The 21435-nt window shown below is 33.8% G+C and overlaps 1 protein-coding gene across 1 annotated transcript in view; it reads left to right on the forward strand.

The window, feature by feature from the left end:
* OFCC1 (orofacial cleft 1 candidate 1) overlaps positions 1-17386 on the forward strand; it is a 39873-nt gene extending 22487 nt beyond the window's left edge. Inside the window, exons 4-5 of the mRNA XM_027868118.1 lie at positions 7290-7376; positions 17382-17386. Coding sequence (XP_027723919.1) covers positions 7290-7376; positions 17382-17386 — 92 coding nt within the window. The remainder of the gene's footprint in view (positions 1-7289; positions 7377-17381) is intronic.
* Positions 17387-21435: the final 4049 nt, after the last annotated feature.

Genomic DNA, 21435 nt, shown 5'->3' on the forward strand with positions numbered 1-21435 from the left:
TGGGGTGTGTTAAATGGAAAGTGAATGAAGACTATTTGTTTCAAGTTCCTGTAATTTTTATGAATGATGCCAGGACTTCTTGAAATTTGGGTGAGTTAGCTCTTTTAAATCTGCTCATGAGCTGATTGTGTTATTAGATGAAAAATCACCCAAATGAACTCTCTCAGCACTAGTGAATATTTGCTTAAAATCAACCAATAGCTTTGTCCCTGCAGATATATACAGGCAGAGTACACTGGCATTTTTATGAGCTGGTTGTGTTATTAGATGAAAAATTATCCAAATGAATTCTATCAGCACTAGTGAATATTTGTTTAAAATCAACCAATAGCTTTGTCCTTGCAGATATATACAGGCAGAATATACTGGCATTTTCTTTGGCACGATGCCCTTTCTCGCCAGCAGAAAGCAAACGGCCAATAACAGCTGGCAGAAGACAAGTAGTAAGCTGCACAAAAAGCAAAAAAAAAAAAAAGATTCAGAGCCATCTTATCAAAAACAGCGAATGGAAATACCATTTGGTTTAGACTGGGAAAGTAAAAGAATGATTTGGAATATGTTCTGCTCCTGAGCACTGTTATAGCAACTAATCCTATCACATTTGATAAGCCAGTGCAGTCAAGATAGAACTGGAGACAGTTCACACAGTTCCTGAATTCTTTGCCAATTTAAATTTGGCTCACCACCTTGCATTGTTTTAGCATCTTTGTGAGACAATAAAGATAATCCAGTCACTATTTCCCATTACCTCTTCTATGGAGTAAGAGCATTTGTAATCAAGGCATAAATAAGAGAAGAGAGTGCCCATTTAATAGATTTTTTTTATACCTACAGAATGAAGAGATTCAACTTACCATTAAGAGACACTAAGAAATGGAAATCTGTTGTCTTTCTTTTCCACCAAATCCTGACTAAAAGGATTTTTATCATTTTCGAAGTGAAATTTGTTACACCCAAATTGCTGTTCTGTGCAACAACGTGCAAGCTTTTTTTTTAATCATTTCTTCAATAGTACCATTATCAAAATTGTTATTCGTGAACAGGTTTCTAAGGTGGGCACAGGAGTCTAGGTATAATAGCTGCATAGCTCTTGCACTTGTCTTTCTGAATCAATGGAATTACTAGAACTAATCTGTGTTTGTGTAGCAAGTTATTTTCTGTTTCTGCTTTAAATGTTCACAAAGAAGAATTATTTCCAGATAATATTCTTTGGTTGCCATTCAAATAGTATAGCGTGTAATTTAATAGCTGGAAGCATATTGCTATATGAGGAAAAATCTAAAGGGAGAAATAGACAAAGCTTTCAAGAAATTATTAACTGCACCAAAGGCATTTTTCTTTTTGTTCTTTGTCATGATTTCAAGTTTGGATCTTAGATATCTATTGTATCCCAAACCAAGAGATCCTCTCTGTGCTGTGGCAGAAATAGTCACTTTTCTCAGGGACTCATACAGAGTTCATCATATCTACATTAATTTATGATGGTGGTATGATCAAAGTATGAGACGAAACTTCTACAATTGCCATCTTTAGATAGTTTTAATTCTGACACAATGAGAAAAGTAAAAGGATAAGTTCTAAGTTTGGAGGTAATAAGTAAAGGTCGGGATGGAATTCAAGATTCAGTATGATTCCATCCTTATACCGAATATAACAAAATATTTATCTCTAAGTAAATTGACATTGAAATATAAAGACCCTGTGGTCCAGACTTGCAAAAGATGTGGATAAGGGAACTGTACTGGAATTAGGAAGGCATGGGTTCAAATCCGATCTCTGACACATTCAGTTACATGATCACTTAATCTCTCAGTGATAGCTCTCTGAGACTGTAAGTTAAATACAGGTTATGGATCTGCATCAGTGAAGGAAGCTTTCACACTGGGAGTTGCATACAGAGATGAAATTATAATTCTGGACTTAATATCCTATAGAATTTTTTATATGCCATTACATCATATCACAGAAGAAAACACAAGCAAAGGATTTTTAAAAGAAAAGTTTGCTTAAATTTGTACAAATTTGACAAATTAAGTCAGTGGGTAAGTAAAAATTTTGTCTTTTGGTCCTATTTTAAAGGCCTAGAGCAAAATACTTCTATATTTTGGGTGATACACTACAATAATTTTTAAAATGTCTGTATGGTTAATATATTTTATCAACAAGCCTACATTTATTTATCCATAGTGTTTGTGGTTGTCAAAAGGAAGAAAGCAAGACAGTTCATGATGGTGAATTGAAATTAAACAGTGGATTCATATCAACAGGACAAGTCCAAACACAAACCCACCATGAATGAGATATGTTCAGCCTCTTCTTTCCTGCCAGTGTGTTCATGGATAGTGAAAGGAAGAAATTAGCTGTTTGAGTCAAGTCTGCCCCTTCTTGAACAATTGCACTCTTAGAATCTCAAAGGAATTATGATGCACCTGAGATTTGCTCTTCCAAAGTGCATTCATATTGTAATATAAATAAAAGAGGTGATTATGCTTTATACTTCCTTTGAATTAAATTAGAAAAAAAGCTGATAGATGTTAAGGGGCAGAAAGATAGTAAATGGGTTTCCCTCAGTGAAAACTAGCAACCAGGATATAATAATTATTTTTTTTAAAATGCAATAGCTGAAAGTAGAAAGCTGGAAATTAAAAAATAGCAACAAAACAAAACAACAAAAACAAATATTTCGGTTAGACACATGAACATCTTGGATTAAACAAATTCCATTTAAGTACATATTGTCATCTGTACAAAGTTATTCTCCAAAACATCTGAAAATTAAATAACAATATGTTAAGACCCTCTATGTTTATATTATTGAATGACCTACTTTGAATTTCTCAGTGGATCTGTTAATTTTCATGTGAGATATTTTAAAATATTTCCAAAAGCATATTTTGAATAACTAGTACACTCTTCAGGAATTTGTCTTATTAACAAAATACCTTTTGACAATATGTTCTGTTTCCTGAAATTATACTGCTTTTTAAAACCTGGAAAAAAATGGATCGTGATTTGTAATGAAGTACAATAGTTTAAAATATATAATGCCTTTGTATACTTCTTCTCTCCCCCAATAACTCCGTATACTCTGCGTACTTTAGCTTTCAAAAAAGTATTAGGATAAGCTATATCTGTTGGAATCTGGTATCATTGGATTGCTTTATGCTGGATTCTCCTACAATTTATAAGAGTTTTAAATATTAGTATATATGACTTAAATATTTTAAAATTATTTTAGTATAGAAGTATGGTATAATAGATACGGTTGTCCTCATAAGAAGACTTGGGTTCATAGGATTATAGATTTATAACTGGAAGGGATATAAGGGGCCATTATTTCCTACTCTACAATATTACAGATGAAGAAACTGAGGCCCAGAGGTTAAGTATAATAAGATATTCTGTATAATTAATAATTGCATCTACCTCACAGATTTGTTGGGAGGATCAAATGAGGTTATATTTATAAAGTACATAGCACAGTGCCTGGCATGTAATGGGTGTTTAATAAATGCTAGCTATTATTAAATAATTTTTCCAGGGTCATACAGCTAATAAGTATCTGAAGGCAATATTTGAGTTTGTCTTCCTGATTCCAAGTTCAGTGCCCACTATGCTGAATAAGTCCTTAGCCTCTTGGGAGATTATCTTCATCTTCTTCCTGCATCCTTCCTTCCTTGAACTTTTTGCTTGGGTCCCCTCAGGGTCTCATAAGTAAATATTTGTAAGTGTCCATCTTATCTTTCCTGGAACTATGCCTCTATGCCACTTGTAGGCCATTTCCATATGATATTTCCTCCCATTCCCTGATGTGTTTTTTTTTTTTCCCGTTAGAATGGAAACTGCTTGAGGGCAAGCACTGTCTTGCTTGTATTAGTATCCCAAGCACTTATCATAATGCCTGACACATAGTAAATGTTTAATAATGTTCCCTTTTGTGATCTCTCTCTCTCTGTGTCTGTCTCTATCTTTGTGTCTCTCTCTGTGTCTGTCTCTCTGTCTCTCTGTCTCTGTCTCTGTCTCTTACACTTCTCTCTTACATTAAGTTTTGAAAATCAACTGTGCAAGTACAAGTTGGATGAAATATGTATGAATTGTAATAGATGTGAAAAAAAAGACAGGAATTTTGCTTAATTGCCATTTCAGTCTGAACTTACAAAAAAACTAATTGAATATTTGGTTGCATTGAGACAAGTCTAGTGTTAAAACCATTCAAGATAATAGTTCTACTGTGCTTTGTGGCTACAACTCTAATTCAGTTCTCAGTAGTACAATACAAAAAAGACAATAACAAATGGGATATGTAATGCATCCATAGTGTGGCAAACAAGATGTCAAGGGACCTAAAAATTATGACTTAAAATGTTTTTATTACACAAGAGAAGATTTAGGCAAGTGGGGTGATAGTTGTCTTCTAGTACGCTAAGGTCTGTCATGTAGGAGGGGATTTAGATGTAATCTATGTAACTCTCATAAAATAAAATTACCAGTGGTTTAGAAATTATAGGGAGGGGGGCATATCTTGACACAATATATGAAAGGATTTCCTAACAATTAGAACTGTCTGACATGTCAATGGGCTGCTTTATAAAATAAAAATGATCTCCAATGAGAGATATGTTTAAGCTTATGTTACAAAGGAGATTGATGCATTAGGTAGGAGTTTGAATTAGATGATTTCTGATCATGTTTCCAATTACATTAATCTATTTTGATATAATTGAGTCTAATTTGATATCCTTGTAGGAGGAGAAAAAAGTGAAACTTGATGAGGGATTCTGTGGATTCTGAGTTTATGTTTTTATGAGGAGTTTTGGGTTCTGTTCTTTGTGGTTGACTCTATGAAATCTTCTATCATCAACATCCATTTCTTAAGTGAAAATAAAATTGGAAGAGCAATTTTTGGCTCATGGATCAAAATAAGCTCCCCATGTTTTAAATGATGTGATGCATAATTTAGACACTAACTAGATTGTCTTTATTATCTTACCCTTTCAAAACTTCATGATGGAAAGATTTTCGCTTACCTCTGTGCCACAATGAGACATCAGTCACTCAGTCAGTAAGCATTAGTCATTAAGTGCCTACTGTATGCTAGGAAATGTGCTCAGTGCTGGATATGAATTTGTGGAACTGGAGTTGAGAGTCAAAGAAAGGGCAACAGAGAGGCTTGGCATGATGTGACATTACAGACAAAATATCGTGTTGGAGAAATGGTGGAAAGCATTGAACAATTACAAACTTTGAGAATTGAGGGACCCTCAGAGGCCATTCAGTCCATCCTATTTCTTTGGTTTTGTCAAAGATATGTATGATCCAAATGGGCTAGGCATGTACCACAGTAGGAATAAATGATAGAGAGCCATACATACACCTGGTATAGCCAATGAGGAGGGAATAGAGTTACATTTTTACCTCATTTTTTTAAAGTTAGCACATTAGAAGAGAAAGGAGGATGGGGACTTGAATAGCTAAATATAAGTATCATTAAGAAGTGTGATTTGCCTCTCTCTACCATGATTGAATAAATCTGAATGATGGACACTTGTACAGGGATAATGTGTGCCTGCTTCATTGGTATCCTCATAATGTTAAAATAATTTGAGGAAGATCCTTAATACACTGCATGGATCCTGTTGCAAACTTATGAGAGGATATTGATGAGAATCCCATGGGATTATAGGGTTCTAGATTTAGAATTTAACAGGGCACTTAGAAGTAATTTAGTCCAATCTCCTCATTGTACAGTTGAGGAAATGGTCCAGAATACATGGTTTTTGATCTGCATTGTTGGAAGAATACCCACATCAAGGAGATAACAGGTCTCTTGGAGGGGTGCAAAGAATTGGTGTATGCTCTGGTATTTCTATAGTGTTTGAGGGCCCACTTTCTAGCAATTGACTGCATATGGCATTGTGAGCGAATAAAGGCATTCACTGTCATTTTTGCCCTAATGCACATAATGGTGAATTATTTTCCCAGCATATGAAAGAGTGTACTTAGTGTATCACCATGATTTTGTGGTAGATGAAAAACAATTACAATGAATAAGGCAGAATAGCAGTGTTATTGCAGTACATAAGACTTTGATTACATCCTGCCAAGATTCATACCAGCCTAGTAGTTGTTGACAGATAAAGTAACAAAAATGAAACTCATTTATTTTTTCTTTATTGAGACCTCAAGGTAAAGCAGATTTTCAGTTCTTGTACTTACTACATTGATAGAATAGAGACTGACAGCAAAAATGTGCCCGTCCAGAAATATAAATTAAACCTAGTTTCATATCAAAGTTTCATTTAGCCTTTGAAAAGGAGCTGCTGTTTGGATTATTTTTGATCCTAAAACAAATATACTGTGGAGTATAACAGTGGGACTAGGACACATTAACCCTTTCCTGGGCTTAACATTTACAGAGATACTGTTATCACAAGTCTCTAGTGCTTAGCTTGTCTTGTGGCACTTGGCCATTTGAGTTGCAACCAGAATCAGGTACATTTTACTTCAATGCAAAACGCAAGTCACGGGCAGGCATTTATTTCCACCTGTAGAAGTCTGAAATTAGTGTTGGCAAGTCTATGACAGGCAAGTTACTCCTTTACAAAATGTATCCTGTGAGACGTATTTTTATCACAAAGATAGGAAAATATAGAGCGGCAAAGAAAAATGGATTTGTTTTGCATTTTGTACTGTGTTGGTCTGATTAGTCAAAGTAGTCAAACAATTTATATCTCCACTTCACATTGTTTGAATAGAAACAGTGGGAATGACTTATCTGAACAAGTTTCATTCCACCACTTCCCACTTGGACCCTGTAAATTTAAATTATTTAAAAATAGGACCTCTCCCACCCCCATGCTATAGCACTTCCTCATTTCACCACAGAATTCTGATTGGGCATTACAATATCCCCAGTGGTATAGAGGCAAGGAAAGAGAGGGCCAGTGATGAACTCTATCCCACCTAACAATCTGGTAATGTTCATTCCTACAGTATGTCTTGAAAATAATTTGGCTTAGTTTTTTTTTTCTTATAACGTCTGCATTTGATAATTTTCTCATTAATTTCTCAGCAACAGTAAGATAGAGTGAACTTGTTTCCAGAATTACCTTTTTTGACCTTTTGCAAGATGATAATTACAAAACTAGGAGGCTTGGAAGACTTGTAAAAAAATTAAGCTTATAAAGTAGGTAAAATGGCCCTTCTGTGATGGTGTCGATTTCAAAATTAACATTTTGGTTCATGTGCTTCTAATAATCACTGACCCTTCCCTCATGTACTTTCCACAGGAAATGAATACAGCAGAAATTACTTTGACCCATTGATGGATGAGGAAATAAACCCAAGGCAGTGTGGGATGGGGGTCAGCGGAGAAGGTGAGCTAGAATTAAGTATGTAATTTTTGTGTCAGAATATTCTTTTCCATTCATGAAAATGAGGTGACAAAGATCATATATGCAGTTCCATTTAGATGTTGCAGCTTACAATTTAAATGGTAAGTTTTAGCCACTAACAATGTGATGGGTAATAGAGGTAACTTTTGATCAAGGACAGCAAGCTAGTGGACACATAGAAGCACGAATCTTCTTTATTTGGGTTCCAGTGGGCTACAGTTTAGTGTCATCCTTACAAGGTCTGTCTTCTATGGATATGATGAATGATCACTTAGCAAATGCAACTGTGTGCTTACGTTGAAAATGAGCAGTCTGCAACTAAGAGATGAGATTCTCACCCAGGCTGGCTTGGCTTATAGGAACACATGTGAGCATTGTAGGCATAAAATCAAGGCCTGATGGGATAAGAATTTTCTGCTACATTTAAGAGAGGTAGCATGTTGCACGTACTAGATTTATAGTCCTAGAATCTGTGTTCAAATCCATGCTCTCCCACTTACCCATGCAATGTTGGGCAACTCATTTTTTTTCCTCAACCTTAGTTTCCTTCTCTGTAAAATGAACTAGATGGCATTTCAGTTCCCTCCCCACTCTAGATCCAACAGCCTACACTTTTTATATATGTAATGATGATCATGTAGGGTGTGATGTTTTGATTTTCAAGAACTCCTGTTTCATTGTTTTTGCTTCTTCAGTTAAAAGAATGGGAAGTTAATGGGGCCATAGTATTTCCATGAATAATCTTAACTTTTTAACATGCTAGATGAGAAAAATCATAAATGAGAGCACTCCAATGCAGCATGTGCTATTTTTACAAAGTTATAATTGAGTAAAACTACAATAAAACTCCAAATCACAGAATTCATAGGGAGAAGGTGTCTTAGACATAATTTAGACTAACTCTCTTATTTATACATAAGTGAGAAAATGACTACCTAGGAAAGGGAAGTGACTTAGATAAGATTATACAAGGTTGTACGGGTAGTGGGATGTAATAGGAATTACTAGCCAAATGTTTTCAATGGTCACTTTTGACCAGAAACAGAAGGGTTAGGGTGGATTTGATTTCAGAAGGAATATTCAGTATATGTAACACACCTGATTTCATATGATTAGCCTTATGGAAATCACACTGCATTCTTGTTGTGTATTCACCAAAAATATTTCTAAATTAAACACAGAATATTAGTCTTTCAAGAGACTATTCTAGCTATGAAACTTACTAGATATAGGACACTGAGTGTCTCTTAAAAATAATGTTTACACTACATAACTCATAGTATTGTTAAGATAAAAACATATTGTACATTTTAAAGTACTATCTAAGTGCATTGTTACTATTTCAGATGCACATTTGAAGCTCATTGTTTAAAATTAAAATTTGCAAAACAAAAAATGATACTGTAATTAGCAAGTAATAAATGTATAGCATGTGAAACATATTGGGCCCTTGGATTCATTTCTTCAAGCCAGTCCATAGCAAATTTTCTGTAATTTTAAGTATTTTGGTCATGACTGTCCAATTATTTGAATATGAAAATATGAATTCTCATTATGTATAGTTTTCTAAAAAGTACATATTAAATTCAATATATTGGGAGCAGCACTGTCTCTATGTCCCCTTCTAAACTTTCTTCTTTTTTTTCTTGGTTTTTAAATGTTTCACTGATGCTCTTTTGTTTTTTCTTTGGCTTCACCATCACTACCCACTTCCAACATCCAGCTACAATTCTCCCCCAAATAGAAATTCCTTGTTCTATCAAATTGGTACAGTAAAGCAAAACAAATTCACACATCAGTCATGTCTGAACATACATGTCATATTCTTTATTTACAACGCATGTTTCATATGATCCTGACTGTGGTTCCTTGGTAGTTGGTATTAGAACAGTAGTTTTTCCACTGACATGGAAGCTCTGAATTTTGGCTCTATTATTCCTAGATGTTTTCATTAAAAGAAACCTGGGTGGGGAGGAGGTTTCTTTCAGAGGACAGTTACTATTTTTCTGTTTTCATTTTGCTCTAATAGATCTGGATAGTTCTATAATTTATCTAAATATGATACTTAAGGGTTTTGTCATTATTTTCAGGGAATTCAATGGTTCTTAAGTTATATCTTCTTGACCTGTTTTATAGGCTCTTTGTTTTTTGATAGTAGATAGTACATACTTTCTTTTCATTTTTTAGCTTTTGATTTTGTTCTTAATTTTTTTTTCATGGAAGCATGGAGTTCTGTTTATTCCTTTTATTTCAGAGAGGCTTCTACTTGGTAAAAGTCCACTAACTTCCATTTTTTCTCTTTTCATTTTTCTCCTTAGACACTCTAATTAAAATTTGTTATCTTTGGCTTTATTTTTGGCCACCTTTGGAGTCCTTGTGAACAATCCATTCTATTTTTCTGAAGCTTTACACATGCTTGTTATGAAGCTGTCTCTTCTACTGGGTTTATTTCTTAGACTTCTCTTAACCAATGGTATTTCTTCATTGTGTTTGTAGTTTTCTTCCTTTTACTCATAAACTCAACTTTGATTCCTGAATTGGAACTTTGTACCATGGTCAGGTTCTTTTTCTTCTGTACTCTTGAATGGGGCCTGTCCCCTCAGTAGTTTGATGTTTCTATTGCTGTAGTTTTGGGTGGGGTGGCTGGTATTATAACTCACCATCTGCCACAATTCCTGGATCCAGCCTTCCTCTCTGTGTCCCAGATGAAGTAGGATCTCCTTAGCACAGTTTTATCTAGTCTTTTTTAAAAAAATTTTTTTAAGGGTAAGGGACGTTTTCCTTGCTTTGCTGCTTTCCTCTCTCTTTCATTCTACTTTTTCTGAATGGTAAAAACTGAAGCCTTTCCCTCCCCTTCCACTATGTTCCACATTATTCATCAAATGTGTTGTATATGTTATTATTATTATTATTTAAATGTATTATTTAAATGCTTTATCCTGATGATTATTTTTTGAGATCATATACTGATGATTGATTATATTGTGTTTTGACTTAACAAAAAAAAACTTTCTATACCCCTCTTCTAATTCATCTTCTGGGTAAATTTGGGTTTTACTTATTTGGGGACACACTTGTAGATACATTTGCTGAAAGAAGTAAATTTTCACATCTTCATAGTGGGGTTTTCATCCCATTTCTACCAATCCCACTAGAAGTATTTTAGGAAGAATAATAAAAAAAATGTAGTATTGTCTGCTCCCCCCTTCCTTCCAACTAGATACTAAGCTATATGGCTGGAGTCACTTATTTTTTGTAATTAAAACTAATTAGCATTATTTTGTGGTGAGGAAATGAGGAATGAAACATGGTACAATGATAACATTGAAAATGGACCAGTGCAGGAAAAGAAACAGATAAAAAGGAACGAGGATATAGGAAAAGTATCACTGATATTTACTATGCCATAATTTTATATGTTAGTACTCTTGCAACTACTGAAACTAATATTCTGACTCCTGACCATCTCTGTTTTTTTTCCTGGCATCAAAACTCATAGTGCAAGAGTATTGGCCTTAAGATGATAGAATCTAAAGTTTGTGGATGGCAAAAATAAAATAAAAAAACAAAACAAAGCAAGCCAACCTTACCACCATCATGGAATACATGTGCAATTTGGAAAATGTTTGAATTGCGTTGTCACTTTATGTAATGACTTAGTCCCAGAGGTGCTAACGGAGTTCTTCAAATATCTTTAGGCCTCCAGAAGATTGATTCTTTAGATTGTAATGGTTCTTCTATATTACTAGAGAATTTAAGGCAGAGAGGTAGCATAACATAATAAAAGAAAAAAGGCTTCCCCTAGGAGACAGGAGACTTGTATTCTAGTCCTAATTTTCTGATTTCAATAATTTCACTTCTCTGAGCCCTAGCTTTTCATTTACAAAATGAAAGTGTTAGATTTGTGGTAAGATGGTAGAGTAAGAGTTGTTTCATAATCTAGCAAAAATAAAGATATACACCAAATAAATTAATAAAAAAAATCACAAAACAGAAAAAACAATTTCCAATAATGTAAGTCCTACTGAAAAAAAAAAATGAAGACTTAATTACTAACACACTCCTACAGCTGTGAATAGTGTGGCCTAATGCCTGATGAGTTCTCCAATCCAGATTTTGAGGTTTGATTTTTATGGCATCTGTCCTGTTTTCTTGATATTTCTTTTGAGTAGTGACCTGATGCAAGTGACCTTTCCCTACAAGGTATCTAACCCCAGGAATAGACAAAACAGGTAACTGTGGATGAGTGAGAGGCAAGAAAAAACAGTTAAAATGTTATGTAATATAGAGAGGAAGGGACTCTAATAGTGAATAAAATGGAAGGGACATAAACTCATCTGAGGTAATTTCTCTTTGCAATTTCTGTATGATAAAGATCAAACAAGACTCATCACTCCCACTCCTTAATGTAGGGAGGTAATTTAGGTCATTCAGGTTTGGTGGTCTCATCAACAGAAAATGTGTAACACTGAATGAAGGAAGAATCCAATAGTGTGGGATCTAGTACAATGATATCTGGAAAAGAAGGGAAGGTGAAGAAAGCAAGTATGTACCTACTTAAATAAACCAATAAGACCCAAGAAGAAAGGAAAATGAGCAAATAATTTTGAAAAATAGTGTATATACTATATAAAGGAGGATAACAAAGAAACAATTTCTGGTGAAAAAGAAATCAAGGCAATAAATTTTATGGGAACCACAGAAATGTCTGAGCAATGGCAAAATATTCAAGAATGTTTTTGAAGAGAATAAAAGAAGAAATTAGGATGAAAAAAGAAAGAAAATCAGAGCTATGAAAGAAAAATAAAAGGAATCAAGAGAAAAGATTATTCGGAACATTTAACAGAGGTTATGTTTCAAATCAAAGAGTCTCTGAACAAACAAATGATAGAACCTGAGTTCCAAAGAATAGAATTGGAAGTATATTTGACAGTACATTTTATATAATTGGTTTATTCTTCCTAAATAGGAAAAATACATCAATTACATAAAATGGACAAGATAAATTTCTCTGAAAAAAGAAACATTATAAACTAAAACATCTGAATATTACACTTCAGGATACCATAAGAAAAGTTTCCTCAAAAGCTTTACAAGTAGAGGCAAAGAGCAGCTTGGTAGGATCCAGAGGATATTAATAAAGAGATTAACAAAGTGCAACCCACCAAGAAATGTAGTGGTCAAGCTTCAGAACTTTAATATCAAATAACAAGTATTATAACCATAAGATTTTTTTAACATGTGAAAGAAAATAATTCTTATTCATATGTATGATATTCAATTATGTGCCCTAGTTTGGTGCTCTGCCTAGGAAGGGATTTTACTAATGAATATTAATGAAAAAATTTTAAATCAAGTTTGAGGACAAAAGACCACTGCAATAGATCCAAAATATTATTCATTACAACCATATTGAATTTATGCCAGAGATGCAAAAATTCTCAACAATTTGCAAAATAATTCACATAATAATATAAATAACAAAACCAATAAAATACACAATTCTATTAATGGATTTAGATAATGTCTTTGATAAAATGTAGCATATATTTGTGTTAAAAACACTAAAAATCATAGTCACAGAAGAACTCTTTTTAATGCTATCAAAAGTTTGTGTGTGTGACTGTGTGTATGTATAAAACTAAAAACTAGCATTATTTGCATCAGAAAAAATGAAAGCTTTTTCATCAGGTATGGAAGGTAAAGCAAGGAAATTTCCCTAAACACAATAATACCATACTATCTACATACATACATACATACATACATACATGTATATATGAAACAAGAGATATATTTTATTTACAATAATATGATGATTACTTGGAAAACTCCCCAGAATCAGCAAAGGAAATAATCACATAATAAATATCTCTAGTAAATCAAAAGGATATAAAATATATCAATAAATATCAGCTTCCCAATATAAAATGAAAAAACATTTCTCTCTTCTTATTGCGATTTGGGGGTGGAGGCTCTATAAATGGTGAAAAATGCATACACTGTAAGCATTAGTTTTGCATAGATAGATTTTACTTCCCATTTCTTCTTACTTGAAAAGGTAGTTTCTATAGGAAGAGAGATTATATCAGGAAATTATCAAATTACTGTGAACTTTAAAAAAGACCAACAAAAGAAGTCATCAATAAAACTCTAAAATTAAAAATACTACCATTGATATAGAGAATGAATTATTACAGAAAAATACACAAAAAAAGACATTTTTTGGTGGAAGGAAAAGTTACATTATTTTAAAAAATATTAATCACATAGCTTAATATTTTGTCTAATGAGAATTCTTAAATGAGTAGGAATCCTGTGCCTTAAAAGCATATTGACAAAAAAAAAAATAAAATGAGGGGGATAAGACTAGATACACAATAATCCCTTTTCGCTCCTAAGAGTCTATGATTTATTTCAGGCATTATGTTAAATGGAGCAGGTGGTTAACTGAAAGGAGCCCCCAGTGGTCATTAGAAATTCCTAACCACTGGAGAGGAAAAAGGTGCCAATCACATAAAAACATTCAAGTTCGTTGTAAATTACCAGGTGCTAACTTTATAGTTACACCCTCTTTTTTCCTAGGGAAATTCTCTAGTCCTTCTGCAAGGTGAAGGACAATAGAGTATATATGAATTCAGCTGAATCCTTCAGTCAATTATGTTTCAGAATCTGTGAAGTTCAATATTTGTCTAATTCTAGAGAAGGAACATTATTCTCTAAAAACTTGCTACTAAAATTAATGATTTTATGTGCAAAAGTTTGAAAAAATTAATTAACCACTGGACATTTTGTAGAGAAATGTTATTATATGTGAGTTTTTATAACACTACAGGTTGACTTTTCATCAAAGTCTAATCCTGAACTGCTAAATTAATCAAGAGAAATGCATTTTAGAAACTCCAGTTGAAATTTTAGTTATGTCAGTGGGACCCAGTGTATATCATAATAAAGGGAAGCTATACAATGAGTTTAGACTTACGTATCTTCTTGAGGATTTCTGATTTCTTGGGATTATGTCTTTGATTCATTAACATATGAGATTTAGGGTTTACCTTATCATGATAAGGATCAAGTTAAAATCTGAAGAAGGAAAAATTTAAAAAATCTGAGTTCATTGGAAATTTTTACTTAGTATAAACTCCAAAAATTTTACCTATTTCCAAAACAGATGTCAAAAATAATGCTAATAACTCAAATGATTTTGAAGAGTGCACAGACTGAAATTATATAGTCTTTTTTTGAGTTTGATGATATGAATCCAACTAGGAAATCTATTGCATACCCAGCAGGACTCACCTGGTTAGCAGGGCCCATCTAGCTGGCAGGAATTGTATATTACAAGTTCACTATCTTTCATAGACTAAGAAACAACAAATATCTTTGCTAAAAATACAGCCCTCAAAATATCCTCTGGAATTTAACAAATGAATTGTACTAGAATAAGAGTGCAATCACAAATAAAACTGTTGTCTACAACTGCCCAGACATAACATTCATCCAGAAAATTTTAAGAACAATATTTTCATAGGTATGATAACACCATATCAAGTGCTCATAATCGCCAAACTTTGTGGAATAAAAAAAATTATCAAAATATTGAGATCATGACAAAGACTTCAAAACTATGTAGTAATAGGATGAGGGATATAGTATCCCCATCACTCTGAATGACATAGTAGTTGTTCCCAAGATGCTTTCTGTGAATGTATAGATGAATTTGTATCCCAATCCTTTTATTTGCTCATAAAAAGGAGTTATTTCACCTATCTGTGCACTAGTCTGAAGAACATTAAATAGCAGAGAATAGTAGCAGAATACTGACCTATCCTAGGACTATTTCTATATGAACTCCATTTAAGTGATGAAAATGAGAATACATTTTTAAAGCAATTTCAAAGATGTTTTCAGTAAGCCTATAGAAAATTGATTTATATTCCAATACTTTTATTAAATTATTAAAAAAGTTACTTTATTCATCTCTGCAACAGTCCCATGGACTTTTATATATGTGTGCATATACACACATATGTGTGTATGTGTATGTGTCTCTATGTGTATGAATAGCAGGATAGTAACTTGTCCCACAGTCATTTCTATCAGTAATCCACTGAATTAGATGAGAAGAAAATGATGATGATGGTGATTCCTGTATTTACATGCTTATTTTAATACCTGATATACAATTTCAAATATATATATATACATATATATGATAAAATAATTATGCATATGGTAGTTAATGGGAAAGCAGACTAGATATTCATAAAATCATTTTATGAATATTTAGCATTTATCTAGTACTTTAAGGTTTGCAAAGTACTTTACAGATATTGTCTCATTTAATGCAACAACCTTGTGAGGTATTTGTTCTTATTATATTCATTTTACACATGACGAAAATGAGGTAGACAGAGATTAGGTGACTTTGCCTTATTAGTAAATGTCTGAGGCTGGATTTGAATTCAGGTCCTCCTTATTCCAGACCCAGTGCATTATCCTCTCTGCCACATGGTTGTATAAAAAACTGCTTACTTCTGCTGTTTTTAATAATTCCATCATGATCTGTTTCATTACTTAAGAAATTGCAACTGACATATGATTAATTGAAATGAATCTTTTCATATCTGTCTATCTTTATCATCTATCTATCTATCATCTATATATCATCCCTCTATCTCAATTTGCTAACAATAGGATCCCATTTTCAGGGGAGAATGTATCATTAGGATACTAAGCATGCCATTCTAGATACCTTTTAAAATCCTTCTGATGCTGTATTTGATTTACCAAAACTAATGATATGATAGAAAATTGAGAGTTGTAATTTTGAGATATTATGAATCATAATTCACAGTATAAATAAGTGATTGATTATTAATTGTTTAGAATTAAGATTTATATTGCTATAAATATGAACGATATTACAAAAGGAATAGCTGACACCAATCTTTTTTTTTAAGTTCTGATACAGATGGATGAGAAACTTCTATGTGATGAATTAATGAAGCTTCTAGATGAAGATAACAAAGAGGATCTCCAAGGTACATACCCACTTGTTTTCAACATCTTTTATCATAAGAGAAAAATTGAGCTGTATGATTTTACTCAATTATCTGTACTTGTTGCAGAAACATCCACTGATGACATATTTTAGCTATTTCAGAAACATCTTTAAATCTCATTTTCTTTCCATTTTAAAAGCAAAATCCTTCAAAATATTTCATATCAGAACTGAAAATTAAAGAAGAAAAATGTGAATCATTATTTAATCATTATTGAACAAGTTTCCATAACTGACTAAAATTCTATACCCTTTAGAGCAAAACACAGAGACTCAAACAGATGGAACTTGAGAGGTGATGGAGTTAAGCTCACACATAAACAGGAATTTCTCCTACATCATACTTGACAGTAGTTATTCAGCTTCTTTCTTAAGACCATCAATGATCTGGAACTTTTTGAGTCAGTCCTTGGTATAATTAGACACTTCCAAGTGTTAAGAATGTTTCCCTACACAAAATCAAAATCCGCCTCTTGGCAACTTTGACCCATCACTGCTAGTTTTGTATCCTGAGGGTATACAGGACAATTCAGTAGGTCCGTTGTTAGTGGAATTTTATAAAACATGAACGATCACAAAATCTCAGAGTTAGAAGTGAACCCAGAGGCTGTTTTTTTAAAACACATACATGAAAAACCCTTCCTCATGTAGGTAATTTGATAAGTGATTTGCTAATCTTTGCTTAAAAAACTCTGGGGAGAGGATGAAATCTCATCGATCTTAAAGAAACCTTCATAAGTTTTTAGATAGCTCAAATTATTAGAAACTTCTAAAAATTAAAGCATCTCTTGATTGTGCTTTCTAGGGCCAAACAGAACAAGTCTTATTCCTCTTCCATATCATTTTCATACCTGAAGACAGCTATCATATCTTTCTAAGTCAATGGTTCTTAACCCTTTTTATATCCCGGGCCCTCTTTGCAGTCTGAGTGACTTATGAATCCTTTTTCAGAATAATGTTTTTAAGTGCATAAGAAAGAATACACAGATCTGCAAGAGAAACCAATTATACTGCCATGCAAGTATCACAATATTATGCATTCAGAGTTTACAGAGCCCCTGAGATCTATCTGTGGACCCATTGTGGGGTTAAGAATCCCTATATAAGATTTCTTTTCTGTAGGTTAAACATTCCTAGTTCCTTTAACCAATCCTCATATAACATGATCTAAAGTCTCAGTACTAGTTGCCCACTTTTGGATACTATCTAGCTTATTAATGTCCTTCCGAAGATATATGCCCAGAACTATACACACACACATAAATGTATATACACAGTACTACACACTGACTACATACGACTGTACCAGAATACAATCTGCCTTTCTCTGAATGCAGCCTAAGATTTCACCAGCTGGCTTAGCTGTAGTATTAATTACACTATTAATTCTCCATATTTTCTTCAGAAAGATTGTTTTCTTTCATGACTACCCCATTATGTATTTGTGAGTTCGACCTTTCGAACCACAGTATGACAACATCTATCCCTATTACCCTTCATTTCTAGAACACTTCAATGTTCTAGACTATTCTGAAGTAGATGCTTTTGGTTTCTGGAGACTCTTTCATACAAAAAGTGAACTATCCACCTTTGTTTCATATGTAAATTTCATAAGCATTCCACTTATCACTTTATCTAAGACATTGATAAGCATGTGCAGCAGCACAGGATCCAGCTCATATCCCTCTGGCATCTGTCCAGAGAACTCCTTCCGTATTGACGTGGAATCACTAGTGTCTCCACTTTTGCTCTGGCCATTCAGCCAGTTTCAAATCCATTTAACAATATTGTGTGGAATTCAGTAATTTGTGAAATGGAATATTAATCCTGTTAATATGGTGCATTAATAAGAGCACAGATCTATCAAAGTATAACAATTATGCTATGGCAGTGCCTCAGAGTTGGATTTCCTTTTTAATTGTTTTTATACCTTTTTAAGGCTATTTTTTTCATCCATTACATTTCTATAAGAAATATTGATACACACTTCAACAAAATTTTATGAAGCAGAATGTGCGCCATGCTAACCCTGGAGGAACAAAAAAACATGGTCACTTCTCTAAAAGAGCTCCCATTCTAATGAGGGAGAAAATGACTATGCACACAGAAGATATTTATAGTGTAAATGGGACACAATCACAAAAGGAAATCACTAGTATTTTGGTATTGGATATGGCCTCTTGCAGAAGGAAGAACTTGAGTAGAGTAGTGAAGGAAGTTACAGTTGGAGGTGAGGGAGATTTAAAAGATGGCAGACAGCCAGTGAGAAGGAGTCTGACTGGGATATGGAGTGCTTTCTTTGAGGAACAGCAAGAAAGCTAGTATTGCTGGAATAGAGAATAGCATGTGGAAAGGAATAAAGTTTAGGAAAACAAAGGCAAGAAGCAGCCAGATTGTAAATGCTTTAAAAACCAGAAAAAAGATTTTATATTTGTTCTGGAGCCTTTGGAGATTATTAAGTAGGGGAGGTAACATGGAAGATCACTTTGGTACCTGAGGAGAGGGTAAACTGGGAAGACTGCGAAGATCACTTTGATAGCTAAGTAGAGAGTAGACTGGAGTGGGGAGAGACTTGAGGAAGGGAGACCCAAAAAGCTGTTGCAAGAGCCCAGGCATGAGGACCTGCATCAGGATGGAGGATGTGGGAAGAAGGGAATATATATGAGAGATATTGTGAAGCCAAAATGATAAGACATGATATCAGATTGCAGATGTAGAATGAGTAGGAGAGACAAGTCAAGGATGACACCTAGATTTTGAACATGGGTAATTTGGAGGATGGTGGTAGTCTTGATGGTAAAAGGGAAATTTGGAAGAGATGAGGTTTTCTGTGCCAAATGAGGGACGTCGACTAGATAAGTTACAAATCTTCCAGTCTGAAATCTTATGATCCTAGCCCATTCTTGCATTTTAATAATGAGGAAACTGAGGTCCTTGATAAAAAGGGGTTATAATCCAGATCTCCTATACTCCAGGCCAATAGTATCCTTCCCATTCATGATCCTGGCTCCCTTATAAAAAGAAAAGTTCATTTTTTTGGAGGGAGCAAAAGTTACCATGTTAAGTAAGGTGCACTGAAATTCCAGCTTTAATAGCATGGGCAACATACACGAGAAATTCCATCTTTTCATTTTTCATTCTCTAGTTTCTCTTAGAAAATGGGACAGAGGATTGTTTCATATTTACTGTGTACATTTGGATAGATGAATAGATACTTTTTTTGTAGATGGTGCTATTTGTAAATGATCGAGAAAGAGCAGTCTTGTCCAAGGTAAAGCAAACACATCATTTATATAAACACAGACATTTCTATGCAAATAAATGAGGCAGCCAAAATAAAGTGCTGCTGTATAGGGGATAGTCTGGTAGCTGTCAGGTCTTAGTGATTCTAATATGGGAAAATGGGCCAAAGAAGCTCCATCTTCTACTGCACCTATTTATCTCTCAAGCTGCTTTCAGCAACATAGCAGGTAAGTGGGGAGCCATTCTGGTAAACAGTATGCAATATTAAAGTAGAAAAGCATTGAATTCACACTTTAAGCTACCTCTGGCAAACAAGAATGAGTTTTTAATGCTTGCTTGTATTTTGCTTAGTTTTCAAGCTTTTCCAAGATTAATAGGGTTGACTCTCCCTCTTTTCACTAACCTTGTGAAACCCTTTTATTTTTCAAGATAAACCTTTTTAGCTAAAAACTTACTCTGGAGATAGTTCTACTTTCAAGTGCACATTGAACCACAAAGCCATTTACTGAATTATTGATTATAGGAAATTGAACTTGGGTCATTTGAAGATAACAGAGGTATGTTGACTTCTGTTGTTTCCTAACCCGTTTGAAAGCTCATGGAGGTAAGTGGATAATCATGTGGACTTCTTTTTTTAAATAGCTGGTGTCATGAAGGAAGATATTCTGGTCTCTGAAAGGCCTGAGAGCACCCATAAGAGCCGTGAGTTCCACAAAGAAGTTGAAAATGGAATCATTCCTCCTTATATCGAACAGTTTGAAAAGGATGCTCAGGCAAATATAATTCTTCTTGGCAGATCTTCAATGGAGCAGGTCGGCATTAAAAACCATAAAATTATTTCATATTTGAGGGCTTCATAACATGTTGACTTGTCAAACCTATAAACTGTCTATTGATTTTACTAGGAAGCAATACCACTTTCCAAGAAACACATGATTCACAATTTCACTGGGATTCCCTTTTCTGTGTTTCTCTGGACTATTTTCTTAGCATAATTAACCCAAATCACTTTATCTATACTTTTATCTAAGGACAAAAATAAATTAGCATCAATACTTCACCCTACCAGATTTATTTTTTACATCATCTGGTTTGATTTTGTGTTAGAATGCTATTATGCAAAATATTATGAAATATCTGTGGCAAAACCTGAAACCAGCAGAACTTGCTTGGACGGAATTATGAAACACAAGACCATTTGGGCTCATTTGCATGAATGCCGTGTTACAATATTCTAGTTTATATGAAGTTGTCATTTGGGGGCTCACCTCGCCAAATGCAACTTCTTGAGTTCTTGGTGCACATGAGCTGCTTTGGCCACAGAGATTGTTCTTGACTTCTAAGACAGCTTTTCTCCATTTGCTGTTCCTGAGAATTGTTGGTTTATGTCTAATGTAATATTACAAGATCATATATTTCCATATAGAAGAAAGAAAACATCTGCTTAATTTGCTTGCCAAAGGACTCAAAGAATATGGCTATATAGGGTTCATAAATGTAAGAAGTAGAGGGTCACATCACTAATAGGAATATTTACTTTAAATGCCTTCCCCGTTCAGATTATCTTCATCTGCTCTGTATGTATCTTCTGCATATCTAATTATTTATATGTTGTCTCTCTCCTTAGAATTTATTCTCCATGAGGGAAGGGTCTGACTTTTTTTTTTTTTTTGCCTTTCTTAGAATTCTAAGTGCTTAGCACAGTGCCTAAAATATAAAACATCTCAATAGATG

Source organism: Vombatus ursinus, unplaced genomic scaffold, assembly GCF_900497805.2.
Source record: "Vombatus ursinus unplaced genomic scaffold, bare-nosed wombat genome assembly UNPS02000577.1, whole genome shotgun sequence".
NCBI classification, from domain to species: Eukaryota; Metazoa; Chordata; class Mammalia; order Diprotodontia; family Vombatidae; genus Vombatus; species Vombatus ursinus.